This window comes from Procambarus clarkii, chromosome 21 (assembly GCF_040958095.1).
Source record: "Procambarus clarkii isolate CNS0578487 chromosome 21, FALCON_Pclarkii_2.0, whole genome shotgun sequence".
In the NCBI taxonomy this organism is placed as follows: Eukaryota; Metazoa; Arthropoda; class Malacostraca; order Decapoda; family Cambaridae; genus Procambarus; species Procambarus clarkii.
Window position 1 is genome coordinate 9,553,785 of NC_091170.1, and position 22,084 is coordinate 9,575,868.

The window sequence follows — 22,084 nt, forward strand, 5'->3', positions numbered from 1 at the left end:
GTGCTTGCTAGTCCAAGGTTCGACCGACCGTTTAAAATTCATGTTGACGCGTCTGACTCGGGTGCTGGTGCAGTGTTGTTGCAAACTGGGGATGATCAGGTGGAACACCCAGTATATTATTACTCTGTGAAATTCGACAAGGCGCAACGCAATTATTCAGTGGTAGAAAAAGAGGCGTTGGCGCTAGTGTTAACATGTAAAAAGTTTGAAGTTTACCTCACAGGTAATATAGTGGAAGTGTACACGGACCATAACCCACTAGTCTTCCTGACTCAGGTGAAGGGTAAGAATAAACGCATCCTCAGGTGGGCGTTGTACCTACAGGACTTCAATCTTTCCATTACCCACCTACCGGGCAGACTCAACGTGATAGCCGACGCTCTGTCCCGGTTGACTGAATAACATTCATCTGAGCCACAGAAAGCCATTTACCAACTGTCATGCTTTAGTTAATTTTTTTTTTAGGTTCTCCTGTGACATTAAATATTCCGTGTCCAATTTATTTACTTCCCTGTTCTTTTATTTTTTTTGTGTATGTTTTTTTTTTCAGAGAACTCCTTTGTATTTTTTTTTTGCAGAGAAATTGTTTTTGATTGATTTTTTGTTTTTGTCATATGTTTTTTCTTTTTATTCTCTGTATACTCTTACAAAAAAAATATGACTACTATTCTAGTAGTCACATTTTTTTTTCTCTGAAGGGGGGAGGAGTGTCACGACCCTGGGTTCTCCAGTGGAAACAAGAGGTCAAAATTGAGCTATTAAACTTTCTAGTAGTACAGTTGAGTGCATCTCGAACGGCAATTGTTTGTATCTTCCCTGCCAGACGTAAGACTATTATTGTTTCTCAAAGAGCATTTAAAGACTGAGCTGGGGGTTGATTATTAAATAATAACATAGGCACCAACTTTGCTTACTAATACTTTCTAATCATTCATAAAGTAACAATACGTTGCATAGGGGAAGATCTTTAATGTGCTTAGCTGCACGATCAATTAGGCTCCTTCCGGCACCACGACATGAGGGAGGCCAGCTGGTCGCTAGGAGCTCTCTCTTCTCTGGCTGGCGTTCGTGCGGACGAGACCTACTCTGTGGCTGCACCCCTAATCTCCTCCCTTCTCCTCTTACTTATTTCCCTTACCCTAAGTTCCTGTACCCTTAAGTTAAGTATTACATGGTGTTAAGTGTGCCTACTCTGGTAGTAAATATTGGTGAGACCTGGGGATAGTATTTGCCAGTGTTTTGGGTACCCCAAAGTGTTGTGTTTTGTATTAGGGTACCACATGGTCTCACTACCCTAAGCTGCATCCAGCTTCAGTGCTTATCCAGTAGTACTTTACCCTAGCTTGTTATTAGTGTAAACCTTGTATCCTGCCTAGGTGGACCAAGGCTTTTAACGTAAGATAGTGTGGTAAAGTTATTATTATTGTTATTGGTGTGAGTGTATATGGGGGGTTGTTAAGGGGTTAATAAATAAGTACATGAATTACAGAGTATCCCTTCTTCCAGTGTGGGAGTGCGTTGATCAACCCTTAGACTAACATATATGGTCTAGTAGCAAGTTATTACTACTGTGGATAGTTTATTTTGGGGGCCGGGCCTTTTAGCTCTCCCATATTTGATACTCTGTCTTCTAACTACCCTTACCCCTTAATAGTACCAGTCCCCCATAGAAGCCCCACACATATTATTTGTAACACACAGAGAGAGAGGAATGTAGAGATCAATAATTATCCAATTATTGCTGATTATTTGTTAGCGTTAAGGATTAAGTGAACAGCGGCTGTTGATAACTAATTCCCGACACCTGAATCCTCATTAACCGCGTTAAATGAGCTGACAACATCACTTAAACCTGCTGGTCTTTGAAGCCTTTGCATAGAGTCATCTTCATGCATAATAATATAATTTGAATCAAGCTGATGTGGTTTTCCTTTCATACAGCTCTGCTACAGCAGAATAGTAAAATTACAGCTGTAGTCACAAGTGTAATACGTTAGACTGTATTTACGTCTGGCAATTAAGAGCAGCTATATGTTAAAATCTTGAATTCAAGGCTGTAATTTCCTCTGTAGTAGATTTCAAAATGTAATCACAGATTCATTATAATTAGGATCTAGAAAGCTTGACACACAACATAGGGACAAAGATGGGGACAAACTTGAACATTTCGTCCTAAACCGTACGCCAATTTTATCGTTTAAATGTACATCTCAGATAACATTCCGTGACCAGACTTTGTTGTGTCTGATAAAATACCTGAACTTCAGAAATTGTATTAGTATTGGGTTTATAATAGATTACATTAATTACAAATAAATTATAACATATTATTCAGAGGTATAAATAGAAATTATAATTGTTTAATTTAGTCTATAATATCCATCATAAAGTAATTAATGTTTAACTGTTAGATAAAACAATTACACCGTATGTTAATCTAACCACTGTAATTACAATGAAAATAGTATTTCACTGTAAAATATGCATAATATATATATATATATATATATATATATATATATATATATATATATATATATATATATATATATTAGTATATTTTGGTAGCAGTCTTTCCTGTCGACATATATTATTAAATATGACCGAAAAAGTAAGATTAATAATTCTAACACGAATTTTCTCAATCTTTCGTACATTTCTTTTCACTGTTGGTGGTAATTCAAAAATCAATTCTCCAAAATTCATTTTTATTTCTAGTCTGACACGACACTTGAGCGCGTTTCGTAAAACTTATTACATTTTCAAAGACTTTAGTTACACATACACAACTGAATAGAACTTACACATCTCCGATTTGTTTATATCTACATTTGAGTGAGGTGGATGGGGTGAGGTGGTATTTAATAGGGTATTAATTTCATCAACACAAGACAGAACACGAAACAATGGGTATTGAATAGAAGTGATTGTAGAAAGCCTATTGGTCCATATTTCTTGATGCTTCTATATTGGAGCGGAGTCTTGAGGTGGGTAGAATATAGTTGTGCATTAATTGGCTGTTGATTGCTGGTGTTGACTTTTTAATGTGTAGTGCCTCGCAAACGTCAAGCCGTCTGCTATCGCTGTATCTATCGATGATTTCTGTGTTGTTTACTAGGATTTCTCTGGCGATAGTTTGGTTGTGGGAAGAGATTATATGTTCCTTAATGGAGCCCTGTTGCTTATGCATCGTTAAACGCCTAGAAAGAGATGTTGTTGTCTTGCCTATATACTGGGTTTTTTGGAGCTTACAATCCCCAAGTGGGCATTTGAAGGCATAGATGACGTTGGTCTCTTTTAAAGCGTTCTGCTTTGTGTCTGGAGAGTTTCTCATGAGTAGGCTGGCCGTTTTTCTGGTTTTATAGTAAATTGTCAGTTGTATCCTCTGATTTTTGTTTGTAGGGATAACGTTTCTATTAATAATATCTTTCAGGACCCTTTCATCCGTTTTATGAGCTGTGGAAAAGAAGTTCCTGTAAAATAGTCTAATAGGGGGTATAGGTGTTGTGTTAGTTGTATCAGTGAAAAGAGAAATGTACGAAAGATTGAGAAAATTCGTGTTAGAATTATTAATCTTACTTTTTCGGTCATATTTAATAATATATATATATATATATATATATATATATATATATATATATATATATATATGTATATATATATATATATATATATATATATATATATATATATATATATATATATATATATATATATATATATATATATGTTGTGACGATAATCTCTTTCAAGAGAGATTGAGCCTGCTTTTCCCTATATCAGTCACGTCATTCTACAAGTACAAGATGCTACATTCAAGATACTTCCACCAGTAGCACAAAACGTTTTGACCAGGAAGCAAAGCGTACCTTGCACCACCCGACATGCCGGCTCATCGCCCGTCGTCAACGAGCTAACTACCCATTCTCCGCCTGCCTGCTCCTGATTGGCTGGTGTATCGCCGACAGCACACCTGCACCTGCACTCACGCCCTCTACCTGAGTCGACATCTGGGCCAGCTCAAGCCGTCCTCCTCAGAATATTCCTGTGCTCTTAGAAGTTGACATCTCTGGTATACTAAGCTCTGGCTGTCGTATACTAAGGGAGGTAGAAGCTATAGCCAATATTCTCAGCACCTGATTATTATTGCATTGCACATTATTTTATTGTAGCGTAAATTTTCATATCTAGTAATTATTCATGTTGTTTTGTTTGTTGACTTGTTTTGAATTTTACGTAAGCCAAGGGATTGTCTTTGTTCATATTTTGTTTTCTAAAGTAATTAAAATTTCAGTGTTTATATTTTGTGTTTTGCGTGTCTTTCCATTACTTTACCACAGACAAACAGGCAAGCAGTCTCTTTTTTTCTTGTAAGTGTGACCAGGCATTGACACCTGCCATTGGAGGACTGCCGAACATCAACACTCCAACACTTTACCGTCACAATGTATATATATATATATATATATATATATATATATATATATATATATATATATATATATATATATATATATATATATATATATATATACATATATATGTGTGTGTAATATCAGATTTTATACCACAATGAAGACAACCACATAATCCAACTCTGCACCACTTTAAAGCTCCCTACACATTACACACATGCGCCACAATTCTCATTAATACACATGCAAAAAAATAGCTTCTCCCCTTACACTCCCCACCTTTCGTAAAGAATCTATGATAACCAGTCCTGTGTACATTATATGCTCCCCCTCCCCCCTGCTAATACAATATCCTGGGTTAAAAATAGGGGAGGCGAGTGTGTGTGTGTGTGTGGTGGAGGGCTGCTTCGCTTCGTCTCATATTGAACCATAAACTACAGAGAGAGAGAGAGAGAGAGAGAGAGAGAGAGAGAGAGAGAGAGAGAGACAGACCTACCTCCCCTTGGCTCCACGTCACTTATAAAAATTTAAGTAACCTTAGAACACTGCATTACTAATCATTTTAAACATCAGTATTTGATTATTTTTTTCCATAAGGGATTGATGTATATGTGGTGTTCAGTCAGTACTCTCAAATACATCTCTTCTATATGTTTACTGATTCGACCAGTCCGTTACAAATGCGACCTATTAGTATAACTTGTTGTTGTTTAAGATTCGCTACTTGGAACAAAAAGTTCCAAGTAGCACGGGCTATGGTGAGCCCGTAGCAGTATTAGTATAACTTGAAGCATGGTAGTATAGACTTTTTATTGTCCATCGGCACTGATAAATTGGGAGGTCTGTGTGGATTAGTACCATTTTGGTGGGACGAAGCTCTTCCATTTTTTTGCTGAACGACAAATCAAGAGAACGGGGCCGCACGGCCAAGTATGTATACATTCATACACATTCAAAAATATACAATAAAATACACGATACAATAGTCTTGTATATAAAACAAGGGAGCAGCTCAGAAGGCAAACATGTCAGGAGATGAAAGGCATAACTTGGCAAGCGGAATAAATAGTAAAAGTTTTTATTGCTTTTGCCTTAAAAGCTGCCTTGGGGAGGGGGGGAGTGGTCGTCATTATTGCTTCAGAGTTGTGTTCATTTATCCACCGTGTGTCTATTTTATGTATCCAGGACACACACTTCTCATCCCACGGGACGATGACCACAGTGTCGTAATATGTTCTTCACACACACACACACACACACACACACACACACACACACAAACACACACACACACACACACACACACACACACACACACACACACTTACACACACACACACACACACACACACACACACACACACACACACACACACACACACACACACACACAAGGATGAACTATTCAACACTGGAGGGACGTGAACAAGGGGCAACCCGTTCTCGCACTTTCTTACAGTCAATATTGACTTATTAAATACGTGCATATGTGACATTCTAAACATACTAGTATACCTTGAAAAGCTTCATAGAAAACACCGACCTTACCTAACCTTCTTAGTATGTTAAGATAAGCACCTTATTGCTTCGTAATTACAATTATTACTTAACCTATACCTATAATATGTTAAGTAATAATTGTAATTACTAAGCAATAAGATGCTTATCTTAACATACTAAGAAGGTTAGCTAAGGTCGGTGTTTTCTATGAAGCTTTTCAAGGTAAACTAGTATGTTTAGTATGTCACATATGCACGTATTTAATAAGTCAATATTGACTATACGAAAGTGCGAGAACGGGTTGCAAGGGGACACAGGTGGAAGCTGAGTACCCAAATGAGCCACACACACACACACGAACGGCATTCAGAAACTTGTGTAAAGAATCATTCAGAACTTTGTATACCACATATGTCAGGCCAATCCTGGAGTATGCAGCCCCAGCATGGAGTCCATATCTAGTCAAGGATAAGACTAAACTGGAAAAGGTTCAAAGGTTTGCCACCAGACTAGTACCCGAGCTGAGAGGTATAAGCTACGAGGAGAAACTACGGGAATTAAACCTCACTTCGCTGGAAGACAGAAGAGTTAAGGGAGACATGATCACCACATTCAAGATTCTGAAGGGAATTGATAGGGTAGATAAAGACAGTCTATTTAACACAAGGGGAACACGCACAAGGGGACACAGGTGGAAACTGAGTGCCCAAATGAGCCACAGAGATATTAGAAAGAACTTTTTTAGTGTCAGAGTGGTTGACAAATGGAATGCATTAGGAAGTGATGTGGTGGAGGCTGACTCCATACACAGTTTCATGTGTAGATATGATAGAGCCCAATAGGCTCAGGAATCTGTACACCTGTTGATTGACGGTTGAGAGGCGGGACCAAAGAGCCAGAGCTCAACCCCCGCAAACACAACTAGGTGTGTACAACTAGGTGAGTACACACGTACCTATTTGAATAGATAGAAACTGCCTATTTGAATACGTCCACGAATTTGCAATAATGAAAATCCATTTGGTGAGTACACTCACTCATATCTATCATGAGATATGCACTCATCTCTATCATGTAGATATGGCAGAGCCACGTGGGCTCAGGAATCTGTGCACCAGTTGATTGACAGTTGAGAGGCGGGATCAATGAGCCAGAGCTCAACCCCCGCAAGCACAACTAGATGAGTGCATCTAGTAGAGTACTCACACACACCTGCGGGGTCCAAGAGCTAGAGCTGGATCCTACAGGCAAAAATATGTGAGAACACACACACACACACACACACACACACACACACACACACACACACACACACACACACACACACACACACACACACACACACACACTTATGTCAGGAGAATTGCCCAGTTGCTGGAAGAAGGCAAATGTCGTGCCGATCTTCAAGAAAGGAGATAGAGAGGAGGCACTTAACTACAGACCTGTATCACTGACAAGCATCCCCTGTAAAATACTGGAAAGAATAATTAGGCTACGACTGGTTGCACACCTGGAGAACATTAGGTTTGTGAACAAACATCAACATGGGTTCTGGACAGGGAAATCGTGCCTAACAAACCTTCTGGAATTCTATGATAAAATAACGAGGATAAGACAGGACAGAGATGGTTGGGCAGACTGCATATTTCTGGACTGCCAAAAAGCCTTTGATACAGTACCGCACATGAGACTGCTGTTCAAGCTCGAGAGGCAGGCGGGGGTGGGGGGAAAGGTCCTAGAATGGATAAGGAACTACCTAACAGGAAGGAGCCAAAGAGTTACGGTAAGGGGCGAGAAGTCGGACTGGCGAACAGTAACAAGTGGAGTACCACAAGGATCGGTGCTGGGACCAATTCTATTTCTTGTATATGTTAACGACATGTTTACAGGCGTAGAGTCCTACATGTCGATGTTTGCGGATGATGCAAAGTTGATGAGAAGAGTTGTGACAGATGAGGATTGCAGGATCCTCCAAGAGGACCTGAACAGATTGCAGAGATGGTCAGAGAAATGGCTACTAGAATTCAACACGAGCAAATGTAAAGTTATGGAAATGGGACTAGGAGATAGGAGACCAAAGGGACAGTACACAATGAAGGGGAACAGCCTACCTGTAACGACGCGTGAAAGAGACCTGGGGGTGGACGTAACACCTAATCTATCTCCTGAGGCACATATTAATAGGATAACGACAGCAGCGTACTCTACACTGGCAAAAGTTAGAACATCATTCAGAAACCTAAGTAAGGAGGCATTTAGGGCGCTTTACACTGCCTACGTAAGGCCAGTCTTAGAGTATGCCGCCTCATCATGGAGTCCCCATCTGAAGAAGCATATAATGAAACTGGAAAAGGTTCAGAGGTTTGCAACGAGACTCGTCCCAGAGCTACGAGGGATGGGGTATGAAGAGCGCCTGAGGGAACTGTGCCTTACGACACTAGAAAGAAGAAGGGAGAGGGGGGACATGATAGGAACGTATAAGATACTCAGAGGAATTGACAGAGTGGACATAGACGAAATGTTCACACGGAATAGTAACAGAACGAGAGGACATGGATGGAAGCTTGAAACTCAGATGAGTCACAGAGATGTAAGGAAGTTTTCTTTTAGCGTGAGAGTAGTGGGGAAATGGAATGCACTTCAGGAACAGGTTGTGGAAGCAAATACTATTCATAATTTTAAAACCAGGTATGATAGGGAAATGGGACAGGAGTCATTGCTGTAAACAACCGATGCTCGAAAGGCGGGATCCAAGAGTCAATGCTCGATCCTGCAAGCACATATAGGTGAGTACATATAGGTGAGTACACATGCCTTCCAGACTTGAACTCTGACAAATGCAAGACTACAAGGAGATGGAGCAATGGGAGATCACATATATCGGACACGATGAAGGGAAGGCAACTTCCAACAAATGAAAAAAAAGAGAAATAGATTTAATAGTGAACACAACCCAAGTTCAAGTAAGTAAATTGAGAAAAAGAAGTACATCTCAAACGGACAGAGTAGCTTTGGCTATTTCTACCTTCGTATACAACCCAAGATCTATCGCCAGAGGCACACATTAGCATGATAACAAGAGCAGCATCTGTCATACTGGCAAACGTCTGGTTTTATCCTTCAGCAACCTGGACAAAAGATCTCTTCCGGCTTCTCTTCACATCTTTTGAAAGACCTGTTAATGAGTATGCTGCCTCAGCATGGAACCCCGTCTAAAGAATTACAAAACAAAACTAGAAAACGTTAAAATATATATATATATATATATATATATATATATATATATATATATATATATATATATATATATATATATATATATATATATATATATATATATATATATATATACCTCAAGGCTCGTTCCTGAGCTATGAAGAATGACTGAGGGAACTGCCTCTCAATACAGTGGAAGAAAGAAGGAATATGCGGACATGATAACGACATACAAGATACAAAGGGGTTCTAACAAAGTAGATACAGAAGAGGAACAGCAAATTAAGGAAGAGTAAAACGAGAGAACATAATTGGAAACTGAAATAGCAGATGGCGGAAAAACCCAGTACTCGATGATGCTATTGTTATTATTGTTTTATAAATAAATTGTTGTTTATAAATATTATCTTATGCTTTTATTTTAAATACGAATGTAACCGGAAAACTGCATTGATTTCTTATATTTTATGCCTAAAATTTTAGTAAATATATATAAAAAAATTGTGAGAAAAAGGAAAATTATTTTTTCAAATAGTTTATGACCATATCAAGATTATTCCTCGAAATTCAACTTTGTGAATAAAAGCATTTTACGACATTCATCACAAAAATTATATGTTTTTGGACTAAATATATTCCGCCGGAAAATATTTAGATTTTTCTTCATTGTATAATATTTCGAACTCCTAGAATAGATAAATATAGATGAATGGCTAATAAAGTAATATATTTCCGTACGAGTATTATTAGTATTATCTGGAACTAGAATTATAATGGTGTCATGAGGGAGAATTAGAGACCCGAATTATAGATGATTTGAGCCATAAGTAGGAATTAAAGACCAGAATTATAGATAATTTGAGCCATGAGCAAGAATTAAAGACCAGAATTATAGATAATTTGAGCCATGAGTAAGAATTAAAGACCAGAATTATAGATGATTTGAGTCATGAGTGAAAATTGTAGCTTAGATTTATGATTAGAGTTGTGTGAGTTCCCTAGAGTGCAATTAACTGTTATAACTCTACATAATACACTCACATAGAGTTCATTTGGCCTCTATAAGCTCAGGTAGCTGTATGACGTAACCTTAAATTCCGTTCTAAGGGTTTGTGGGCAATAGATTCTCATTTTCACAGTATACGTAGATACGCCGGCAGGTGGAAGTTCTGTCTTGATAAAGAAGAACAGAAGTAACTCTTCGTCCGTTCTCTCATGATAACAGTGAACATCATTCATGTGTTTTTTTATGTTTTTTTCCTCGCGAATTTTGTCCTCTAACGGCTCTCCTTCTCACAGCTTTCCAGCATCTCTGTAGTGAAATTCCTGTGGTGTCAGGAGGCGAGGGTGGATGTCACAACCTCTCGCACAGTTCGTGATGGTTACAGCTGCAGAGACCCCTTCCCCTGGGGCTCATAACCCCCCACTAAGGCTCTTCCCACTATACCTGTATGACGCCTAGCCTGGTCATTCTCCGGCACTGTGTCATGACATAGTGCCTTGTCTTGTGTCTCGCCACTTGGGTGCACAGATTGTTCTTGCTGTCTGTCATGTTACCAGTGACGAGGGTGTCACTGTTGACACGTGCTAGTCTGCTGTTTTGGTTGTGCTACTCGTCAGCTGTTTAGCAGTTGCCTGCTTGGCGCCTTCTTTTTGATAATTACTTAATTTGCTGTTGGCTTCCAGCGTATCTGTTCTGCAACTGGTCTCTCTAATATTTTTCTTTTTTAAATTCAGAGAAAATGTCTATTTACATAAAGTCAAATTTAATCTATAAATAACATTATATATACAATTAGGTATGTAGTAAATACATAAATATATTCATCTGTATTTTGGTAATGTATGATGTTTGCTGTATCTTGACTGGAGAGCCTGTTTGAAGGGTAAATGCGGATACTGCTAATAACTGGAATTTTCAATATCATATTAAATATTACACACAGAAATCCCAATAGCGTGATGCATCAAATGAACAAATCCTCGAGGGGTAGGTCAAGTTGAACTCCCGGTTACAATTTTTTTTACCATGTCGTAGCTCAGTCGATTAAGGCACGTATAGGATCATCTCGGACGTAGGTTCGAACCCTCATCACGGGCCTTGTGGATTTGTTCACATTAAACATCTTGTGACCCATCGGACACACCAATCTCACGATTCGACAAGCGGAAAAATTTGTAGTGGTCTTAATTCTAACTAGAAGCGTACAATCCTAATGCATCTAACCTATCGTAAAACGATTAGCCGATTAGTCAATATTGCGTTATTTTTAAGTCCCTTAAAGCGTCTAATTTTAGCGCTGTGGTCGTTAACGTCAAATTTGCGGTGTAATACGTGTACATAAGATGGTGACTGGCATTTCGTGTTCCGTCCCAACGTCTGAGCGTCTTATTCAACAGCAGAGAGAGGTTAAGACGAGCCCCAGGATGAATACAAGTCCGGCTTGAGTGTGTTGACCAGTCCGGCAAGTGTATTGACCAGTGCGGCAAGTGTATTGACCAGTGCGGCAAGTGTATTGACCAGTGCGGCAAGTGTATTGACCAGTGCGGCAAGTGTATTGACCAGTCTGGCAAGTGTATTGACCAGTGCGGCAAGTGTATTGACCAGTGCGGCAAGTGTATTGACCAGTGCGGCAAGTGTATTGACCAGTGCGGCAAGTGTATTGACCAGTGTGGCAAGTGTATTGACCAGTGCGGCAAGTGTATTGACCAGTGCGGCAAGTGTATTGACCAGTCTGGCAAGTGTATTGACCAGTCTGGCAAGTGTATTGACCAGTGCGGCAAGTGTATTGACCAGTGCGGCAAGTGTATTGACCAGTGCGGCAAGTGTGTTGATCAGTCTGGTAAGAGTGTATTCCTAGAGTGACATACTCTATGGCAGAGGCTCTTAACCTTTTGATGACAACAGACCCCTCTCTGTTATCATCACCTTCTGATAACAGACTGTCGAAATCACCACCACACATCATCCCCCAGTTCTCTTAGGTACTAGTATGACTTCAAAACATGTAAACAGCTTCGTTTTACTATAAAAAAAACGGATTACTGTAAATGCGAACAGCTGAAATAAAATCATAAAGGTGTTATCTTCTTTACAGAAAAAAACGGCAAATCACAAATACAATAGCTACATAGCATTTTTTTCCGCCATTAAATCATGGAAACACTACAGTTCAAGTACGTTTATTGAGACAATAAAATAGATCTCAAAGGGATAGAGTAGCTTAGGCTATTTAATAATTTAATTTTAATCTAATAACTTATTTTCAATTATTGAGAGATCAAGTCCCATGGGGTATGGTTATCTCGTATCAAATCACATGAGTTCCAAAACTTTATGCATTAATGGTATAATCAATGAAACTTAGTTAGGACTACTAGGTAATCAATGAGATGTAGTTAGAACACCAACAACGAGATCATCCCTCAGAGTCAACAAACAGGAATATTGACTCATCATCCTAACAAGAGTATTGACTCATCAACCATATGAGTGCACTCCAGTAAATCAACTCTCAAGAGTATTAAGACACCCAGCCAAGCCGTTTGTAAAATAGTATACATTATACAACTGTATAACTTTCTCATTGTTAATAATAATACACTACTTTAATTAACTTGCTGAGATGAGAGTTCTCAAGATCCAGAGAGAGAGAGAATGCGGAATATTGCCCTTTATGCCTCCCTGGGGAGACAGACATGGGGAGGGGGGAAAGAGAGAGAAAGAGGGGAAGGGAGAGGAGATAGAGAGAAATTATGAGAGTTAATGAAAGAAGGGTAGAGAAAAGGGGAGATGCACAACTGTGGCTGAGTGCATTTAATGCATGTAAGATTATTCATGCGAGTGAGGTCAAGCGAATGTGTTTAAGCGTGTCTTGCTAGTGGGGTTCACCGAGTGGGGGTTTAGCGATTTAATTGAACCCAACTGTTGTTGGGTCCAATTAATTCACTTTTTCTCTCCTTCCCAGTCACGAATTTTGTCCTCAAAAATCGATTCGTCCTTTGAAGTATACCATTCATTAAATAAAAAACCCTTCGATCTTGTATATTTATAAACGAAAATCTTCCATTGCGTTCCCAGATTACTATTGTTGGTGGAGGAATTAGGTAGCTGTATTTTAGCCTCACTGCCCTAATGTGCCTTATTTTACCCCTCACCCCCTCTCTCCCAAGCCACAATTTTCTTGCGGGGGAACAGGTTGGGGTATGAGGCAGGCTGATGTTATATTTCCTGGGATATATTCGACAGTCAGTGCCGCTGTTATACTTGCGCCACTCTCGCCCTCTGTCTCCTTTTCTTTATTACAGTTTAAATTATAATACCTTTTTATTACATTGTATCTTGAGTATTATTTTCTTTCTCACACTCTCACTCCTTTGTGTTCTTGATTTTACACTGTTCTTTTATTTTCTACATCTAGTACACCCTTTTTTTATTCTGTATTGCCTAACCCTTTTACATTGACAGCTTATCCTTCTCCCTTTCATTTTTCTGCCATTTCTATCCCCCTTTACCATCCTCACCCTACGTACCTCCATTCCTTTCTCCCCCACACCATCCTTCCCATTTTCTAACATCACCCTACCCTTTTTCTTCCCTCTTCACACCTTCCCCCATTTTCTTCCCCACATCACTCTCTCCCCTTTTTCATTCCTCAACCCCATCCAAGCCAAGCTTTCTAGCCAGGGATAGTCCAGTTAAACCACGTGGCCAAGCCAGCATTTTGAGAGTCCAGGAACACTATATATCAAGAGTTCAAGAGTCCTCGAGTCCTTTCCAGGGGCTTTACAGTCATGTTGGCTTAACGCACTTTCCTGATGATTGTCTTCCCTGCAACGTTTTAGCAACATTTTATAGCTTTTCTAAAACGTTTTAAAAACGTTACTAATATTTTTTTGTATATATTGTGTGTTTGCTGTGATGCATCAGTAGCTTGGTGGGGGATTTCACAAAGAATAGACAGGTTTTACAGAGGAATCAACTGTGGTCCTGTAGGTGGAACATAGGTATATATAAAGGAAACTGCAAAAGTACTATTGACCTATGCAAGGCAGAAACTGTTTATGTCCACCAAACGTATTCAATGATATGTCTAACCTTCACTTGATATCCAATAATTCCATGTTTATTATGTTATCCGGTAATTTGTACCATAAATCAACAACCCTGTTTCCAAGCAGGTATTTACCCAGGTCTTACCTAAATCTAAACTTTCACAATTTATATACACTGTTTTGAGTTTTTTTATATATTTAAAACCTTATTTATTGTATCTATTCAAAGCCATACTGGTTTGGTTATTTCTTCACATATAACAAACCTTATTTGTTATACCCTTATAAAGCCATACTGGCTTGATGCTTTCTCTGCATATTATCTTCAATAATGTCACCCTATTTCCTCTCTGTCTTTTAAAGAGTGCAAATTTAGCTTTTCTTTAACTTCTCGGAAGGTTTCCGAGTGCTTGGATTACCTTTGTTATCCTTCTCTGTTTGCCTTCAATTGAGACCAAAACTGAACTACTAAATGGGATCAAACTTAACTAAATAGGATCAAACAAGGGGCATGTGAAGCTGAAAAATGTTATTAGACAGCGTGTTACTAACGCATCTAGAAATAAATCCCAATCACGTTTCTTAATCCCGTTCCTTTATACATAGGTGATATTTCAGATTGAAAGCCCAATTAATTATGAATCTTTGGTCTTTTCTCGCATTCAGACTTGACAATTTCAACTCTGTACATTTCTAACCTATTTTAAATTTAAATTATAATTATATAACTACTGACTATAGTAATTATATAACTACTGACTATAGTAATTATATAACTACTGACTATAGTAATTATATAACTACTGACTATAGTAATTATATAACTACTGACTATAGTAATTATATAACTACTGACTATAGTAATTATATAACTACTGACTATAGTTATTATATAACTACTGACTATAGTAATTATAGTTATCTAGGAACTTTATCATTATTGCCTAAGCTCAGAACTCGAGTATACTCTGAACTCTGCCCTCTAAGTTCATAAGCTCCTAACTCTACAAAAACCTAAGAACCCTTCTAGGCTCAGAGCCCAATCCCATGCCCTTCTGGGCTCACAGCTCTACCTTAAGCCTTACCCGACCCTAATCTCAGCACCTTACCCGAACCTTAAGCTCACGAAATCCACTCGTCAGGCCGGACTTATAGACAACGGCGGCCAATCTCTCTTGGAAGCCCTGAGCAGTATTTTCCAAGGTAAGGAAGGCGGATCTTTTGTCAGGATCTCAGGGAAGGAGTTTATCTTTCTTAGGGATCACCAACGTTGGCGCCAAGGAAGGAAGGAAGGAAGGAAGGAAGGAAGGAAGGAAGGAAGGAAGGAAGGAAGGAAGGAAGGAAGGAAGGAAGAGGAATGTGAGTGGGTGGAATATGGGAATGATGCGAGCAGGGTGGGGTTATGAGGGAAAAAATGAAATTGGAGGGTGGAAAAGGAAAGAAAAAATGGGATTCTGGGGATATGTATAAATGACTTTGTCTGATATTTTGATAATGGGTTGTGTTTATTTCAACGTGTTGTGTTCAGGCCATGGGTAGATTCATGCAGAGGTGGACCACCCTTCTTTTCCCCATTAGCTGACTGGCAACGTTCCAAAGGCCATCATGACCCTTCCTATTTAGAATGGTTCGTATGTCTTGCGCTTTCGGGAAGAAAGATGGCGGAATCAAACCCGTTCGTTGTGGGCAATTGTCTTCAACACCTTGTCGCTGAGGCAGCTGAAAGAATAATTCACCAGGATGCAACCGTCAGCCTGAAACCAAAACACTCTGGGGGAGGTGGGATTTCTATAATGATAGACAGCGAACTGAAACATCAGATAGATGGGAGGGGAGGTGGAACATCAGGAGAAAGGGATGACAACTGGAACATCAGATGGGGGGGGAGAACAGCTGGAACAACAAGGGAAAATGACTGCCGCTGGAAAAAAGTTGAGGAAAAAAGGACTACAGCTGGAACATTAGGAGAAAGGAAGGCCACTTGGAACACCAAGAGAAAGTAACGGCAGCTGAAGCATGCTAAGAAAATGAAGGCAGCTGGAACATCAGGGAGAGGATGGCAGCTGGAACATCAGTGGGAGGATGGCAGCTGGAACATCAGGAGAAAGGAAGGCCACTTGGAACACCAAGAGAAAGTAACGGCAGCTGAAGCATGCTAAGAAAATGAAGGCAGCTGGAACATTAGGGGGAGGATGGCAGCTGGAACCTCAGTATGAGGATGGCAGCTGGAACATCAGGGGGAGGATGGCAGCTGGAACATCAGTGGTAGGATGGCAGCTTGAAAATCAGAGGGAGGATGGCAGCTGGAACATCAGTGGGAGGATGGCAGCTGGAACATCAGGAAAAAAGGAACGCCACTTGGAACACCAAGAGAAAATAACGGCAGCTGAAGCATGCTAAGAAAATGAAGGCAGTTGGAACATCAGTGGGAGGATGGCAGCTGGAACATCAGGGGAAGGACGGCAGCTGGAACATCAGAGGGAGGATGGCAGCTGGAACATCAGGGGGAGGATGGCAGCTGGAACATCAGGGGGAGGACGGCAGCTGCAAAATCAGGAGTAGACGGCAGCTGGAACATCAGGGGGAGGACGGCAGCTGGAACATCAGTGGGAGGATGGCAGCTGGAACATCAGGGGGGAGGATGGCATCTGGAAAATAAGGAGGAGGATGGCAGCTGGAACATCAGGGGGGAGGAATGCAGCTGGGACATCAGTGGGAGGATGACAGCTGGGACATCAGGAGGAGGATGGCAGCAGGAACGTCATGGGGAGGATGGCAGCTGGAACATAAGGGGAGGATGGGAACTGGAACATCAGAGGGAGGATGGCAGCAGGAGCATCAGGGTAACAATGGCAGCTGGAATATCAGAGGGAGGACGGCAGCTGGAACATCAGGGGGAGGACGGAAGCTGGAACATAAGGGGGAGGATAGCAGCTGGAACATAAGGGGAGGATGGGAGCTGGAACATCAGGGGGAGGATGGCTGCTGGAACATCAGAGGGAGGATGGCAGCTGGAACATCAGAGGGAGGATGGCAGCAGGAGCATCAGGGTAAGGATGGCAGCTGGAATATCAGGGGGAGGACGGCAGCTGGAACATCAGGGGGAGGACGGAAGCTGGAACATCAGGGGGAGGATGGCAGCTGGGACATGAGGGTTAGGATGGCAGCTGGGACATCAGGGGGAGGACGGCAGCTGGAACATCTGGAAGAGGATGGCTGCTGGAAGAACAGGTGGGAGGATGGCAGCTGGAACATCAGCTGGAACACGGCAGGTGGAACATCAGAGGAGGATGGCAGCTAGAACATCAGAGGGAGGATGTCAGCTGCAAAATCAGGAGTAAGCGGCAGCTGGAACATCAGGGAAAGGACGGACGCTAGAACATCAGGGAAAGGACGGCAGCTGGAACATCAGTGGGGGGATGGCAGCTGGAACATCAGGGGAAGAACTGTAGCTGGAACATCAGCGGGATAATGGCAGCTGGAACATCAGGGGGAGGATGGCAGCTGGAACATAAGGGGAAGGATGGCAGCTGGAACATCAGGGTGAGGATGGGAGCTGGAACATCAGGGGGAGGATGGCTGCGGAAACATCAGAGGGAGGATGGCAGCTGGAACGTCATGGGAAGGACGGCAGCTGGAACATCAGAGGGAGGATGGCAGCTGGAACATAGGGTGGAGGATGGCAGCTGGAACACCAGGGGGAGGATGGCTGCTGGAACATCAGAGGGAAGATGGCAGCTGGAACATCAGAGGGAGGATGGCAGCTTGAACATCAGGGTAAGGATGACATCTGGAATATCAGGGAGAGAATGGCAGCTGGAACATCAGGGGGAGGACGGCAGCTGGAACATCAGGGGGAGGATGGCAGCTTAGACATCAGGGTAAGGATGGCAGTTGGGATATCAGGGGGAGGACGGCAGCTGGAACATCAGGGGTAGGATGGCAGCAAGAACATCAGAGTGAGGATGGCAGCTGGAGCATCAGGGTAAGGATGGCAGCTGGAATATCAGGGGGAGAATGGCAGCTGGAACATCAGGGGGGAGGACGGCAGCTGGAACTTCAGGGGGAGGATGGCAGCTGGAACTTCAGGGGGAGGATGGCAGCAGGAGCATCAAGGTAAGGATGGCAGCTGGAATATCAGGCGGAGGATGGAACTGGGACATCAGTGGGAGAACGGCAGCTGTAACATCAGAGGGAGGATGACAGCTGGAACATCAGGGGAAGAACGGCAGCTGGAACATCAGTGGGAGGATGACAGCTGGAACATCAGGGTGAGATAGCAGCTGGGACATCACGAGGAGGATGGCACCTGGAACGTCATTGGGAGGACGGCAGCTTGAACATCATGGAGAGGATGGCCGCTGGAACATAAGGGGGGGATTGCAGCTGGAAAATAAGGGGATGATGGCAGCTGGAACATCAAGGGGAGGATGGGAGCTGGAACATCAGGGGGAGGATGGCTACTGGAACATCAGAGGGAGGATGGTAGCTGGAAGATCAGAGGGAGGATGGCAGCAGGAGCATCAGGGTAAGGATAGCAGCTGGAATATCAGGGGGAGGACGGCAGCTGGAACATCAGGGAGAGGACGGAAGCTGGAACATCAGAGGGAGGATGGCAACTGGGACATCAGGGTTAGGATGGCAGCTGGGACATCAGGGGAAGAACGGCAGCTGGAACATCAGGGGGAGAATGGCAGCTGGGACATCAGGGGAGGATGGCATCTGGAACATCAGGGGGAGGACGGCAGCTGGAACATCATGGCGAGGATGGCAGCTGGAACATAGGGGGGCGGATAGCAGCTGGAACAAAAGGGTAGGATGGGAACTGGAACATCAGGAGGGAGGATGGCTGCTGGAACATCAGAGGGAGGATGGCAGCTGGAACATCAGGGGGAGGATAGCTGCTGGAACATCAAAGAGAAGGACGGCAGGTGGAACATCAGGGGGAGGATGTCAGCTGGGACATCAGGGTGAGGATGGCAGCTGGGACATCAGAGGGAGGATGGCAGCTGGAACATCAGAGGGAGGAAGGCAGCTGGAGCATCAGGGAAAAGATGGCAACTGTAGCATCAGGGAGAGGATGACAGCTGGGACATCAGGAGGAGGATGGCAGCTGGAACATCAGGGGGAGGATGGCACCTGAAACATCAGGGGAGGGATGGCAGCTTGAACATCAGGAGGGACGACGGCAGCTGGAACATCAGGGGGAGGACGGCAGCGAGAACATCAGGGAGAGGATGGCAGCTAGAACATCAGAGGGAGGAAGGCAGATGCAAAGTCAGGAGAAGACGGCAGCTGGAACATCAGGGGGAGGACGGCAGGTGGAACATCAGGGGGGAGGATGGCAGCTGGAACATCAGGGGCAGGACGGCAACTAGAACATCAGGGGGAGGATGGCAGCTGAAGCATCAGGGAAAGAATGGCAGCTGGAATATCAGGGGGAGGACGGCAGCTGGAATATTAGGGGGAGGACGGCAGATAGAACATCAGGGGGAGGATGGCAGCTGGGACATCAGGGTGAGGATGGCAGCTGGAACATCAGGGGGAGGACGGCAGCTGGAACATAAGGGGAAGGATGGCAGCTGGAACATCAGGGGGAGGATGGGAGCTGGAACATCAGGGGGAGGATGGCTGCTGGAACATCAGACTGAGGATGGCAGCTGGAACATCAGAGAGAGGATGGCAGCTGAAGCATAAGGGGGAGAACGGCAGCTGGAACATCAGGGGGAAGATGGCAGCTGGAACATCAAGGGGAGGTCGGCAGCTAGAACATCAGAGGGAGGATGGCAGCTGCAAAATCAGCTGTAGGCGGCAGCTGGAACATCAGGGGAAGGACGGCAGCTGGAACATCAGAGGGAGGATGGCAGCTAGAACATCAGTGGGAGGATGACAGCTGGGACATCAGGGGGAGGACAGCAGCTGGAAGTATCAGTGGGAGGATGGCAGCTGGGACATCAGGGGGAGGATGGCAGCTGGGACATCAGGGTGAGGATGGCAGCTGGGACATCAGAGGGAGGATGGCAGCTGGAACATCAGGGGGACGATGGCACCTGAAACATCAGGGGAAGGATGGCAGCTTGAACATCAGGAGGGACGACGGCAGCTGGAACATCAGGGGGAGGATGACAGCTGGAACATCAGGGGGAGGACGGCAGCTGGAACATCAGGGGGAGGATGGCAGCTAGAACATCAGAAGGAGGAAGGCAGATGCAAAATCAGGAGAAGACGGCAGCTGGAACATCATCGGGAGGACGGCAGGTGGAACATCAGGGGGAGGATGGCAGCTGGAACATCAAGGACATGACGGCAACTAGAACATCAGGGGGAGGATGGCAGCTGGGACATCAGGGTGAGGATGGCAGCTGGAACATCAGGGGACGACGGCAGTTGGAACATAAGGGGAAGGATGGCAGCTGGAACATCAGGGGGAGGATGGGAGCTGGAACATCAGGGGGAGGATGGCTGCTGGAACATCAGACTGAGGATGGCAGCTTGAACATCAGAGAGAGGATGGCAGCTGAAGCATAAGGGAGAGAACGGCAGCTGGAACATCAGGGGGAAGGTGGCAGCTGGAACATCAAGGGGAGGTCGGCAGCTAGAACATCAGAGGGAGGATGGCAGCTGCAAAATCAGCAGTAGGCGGCAGCTGGAACATCAGGGGAAGGACGGCAGCTGGAACATCAGAGGGAGGATGGCAGCTAGAACATCAGTGGGAGGATGACAGCTGGAACATCAGGGGGAGGACAGTAGCTGGAAGTATCAGTGGGAGGATGGCAGCTGGGACATCAGGGGGAGGACGGCAGCTGGAACATCAGTGGGAGAATGGCAGCTGTAACATCAGAGGGAGGTTGGCAGCTCGAACATCAGTGGGAGGATGGCAGCTGGAACATCTGGGGAAGAACAGCAGCTGGAACAATAGGGGGAGAATGGCAGCTGGAACATCAGTGGGAGGATGGCATCTGGAACGTCATGGGGAGGACGGCAGCTGGAACATATGGGGGAGGATGGCAGCTGGAACATCAAGGGGAGGATGGGAGCTGGAACATCAGGGGGAGGATGGCTGCTGGAACATCAGAGTGAGGATGGCAGCTGGAACGTCATAGGGAGGACGACAGCTTGAACATCAGGGGGAGGACGGCAGCAGGAACATAAAGGGGAGGATGGCAGCTGGAACATAAGGGGGAGGATGGGAGCTGGAACATCAGGGGGAGGATGGCTGCTGGAACATCAAAGAGAAGGACGGCAGCTGGAACATCAGGGGGAGGATGGCAGCTGAGACATCAGGGTGAGGATGGCAGCTGGGACATCAGAGGGAGGACGGCAACTGGAACATCAGGGGAAGGATGTCAGCTGGAACGTCAGGGGGAGGATGGCAGCTGGAACATCAGGGGGAGGATGGCAGCTGGAACATCAGAGGGAGGAAGGCAGCTGGAGCATCAGGGAAAAGATGGCAACTGTAGCATCAGGGAGAGGATGACAGCTGGGACATCAGGAGGAGGATGGCAGCTGGAACATCAGGGGGAGGATGGCACCTGAAACATCAGGGGAAGGATGACAGCTTGAACATCAGGAGGGACGACGGCAGCTGGAACATCAGGGGGAGGACGGCAGCTAGAACATCAGGGGGAGGATGGCAGCTAGAACATCAGAGGGAGGAAGGCAGATGCAAAGTCAGGAGAAGACGGCAGCTGGAACATCACGGGGAGGACGGCAGGTGGAACATCAGGGGGAGGATGGCAGCTGGAACATCAGGGGCAGGACGGCAACTAGAACATCAGGGGGAGGATGGCAGCTGAAGCATCAGGGAAAGAATGGCAGCTGGAATGTCAGGGGGAGGACGGCAGCTGGAATATTAGGGGGAGGACGGCAGATGGAACATCAGGGGGAGGATGGCAGCT

At 44.0% G+C, this 22,084-nt stretch overlaps 1 protein-coding gene across 1 annotated transcript; it reads left to right on the forward strand.

Annotated features, from left to right (window-relative positions):
- Positions 1–6,923: 6,923 nt before the first annotated feature.
- On the forward strand, positions 6,924–11,997 carry LOC138367038 (uncharacterized). The gene is made up of 2 exons (XM_069328433.1): positions 6,924–6,938; positions 11,614–11,997. Exons 1-2 carry the CDS (start codon positions 6,924–6,926, stop codon positions 11,995–11,997), a joined length of 399 nt encoding a protein of 132 aa, XP_069184534.1.
- The last annotated feature ends 10,087 nt before the right edge of the window (positions 11,998–22,084 follow it).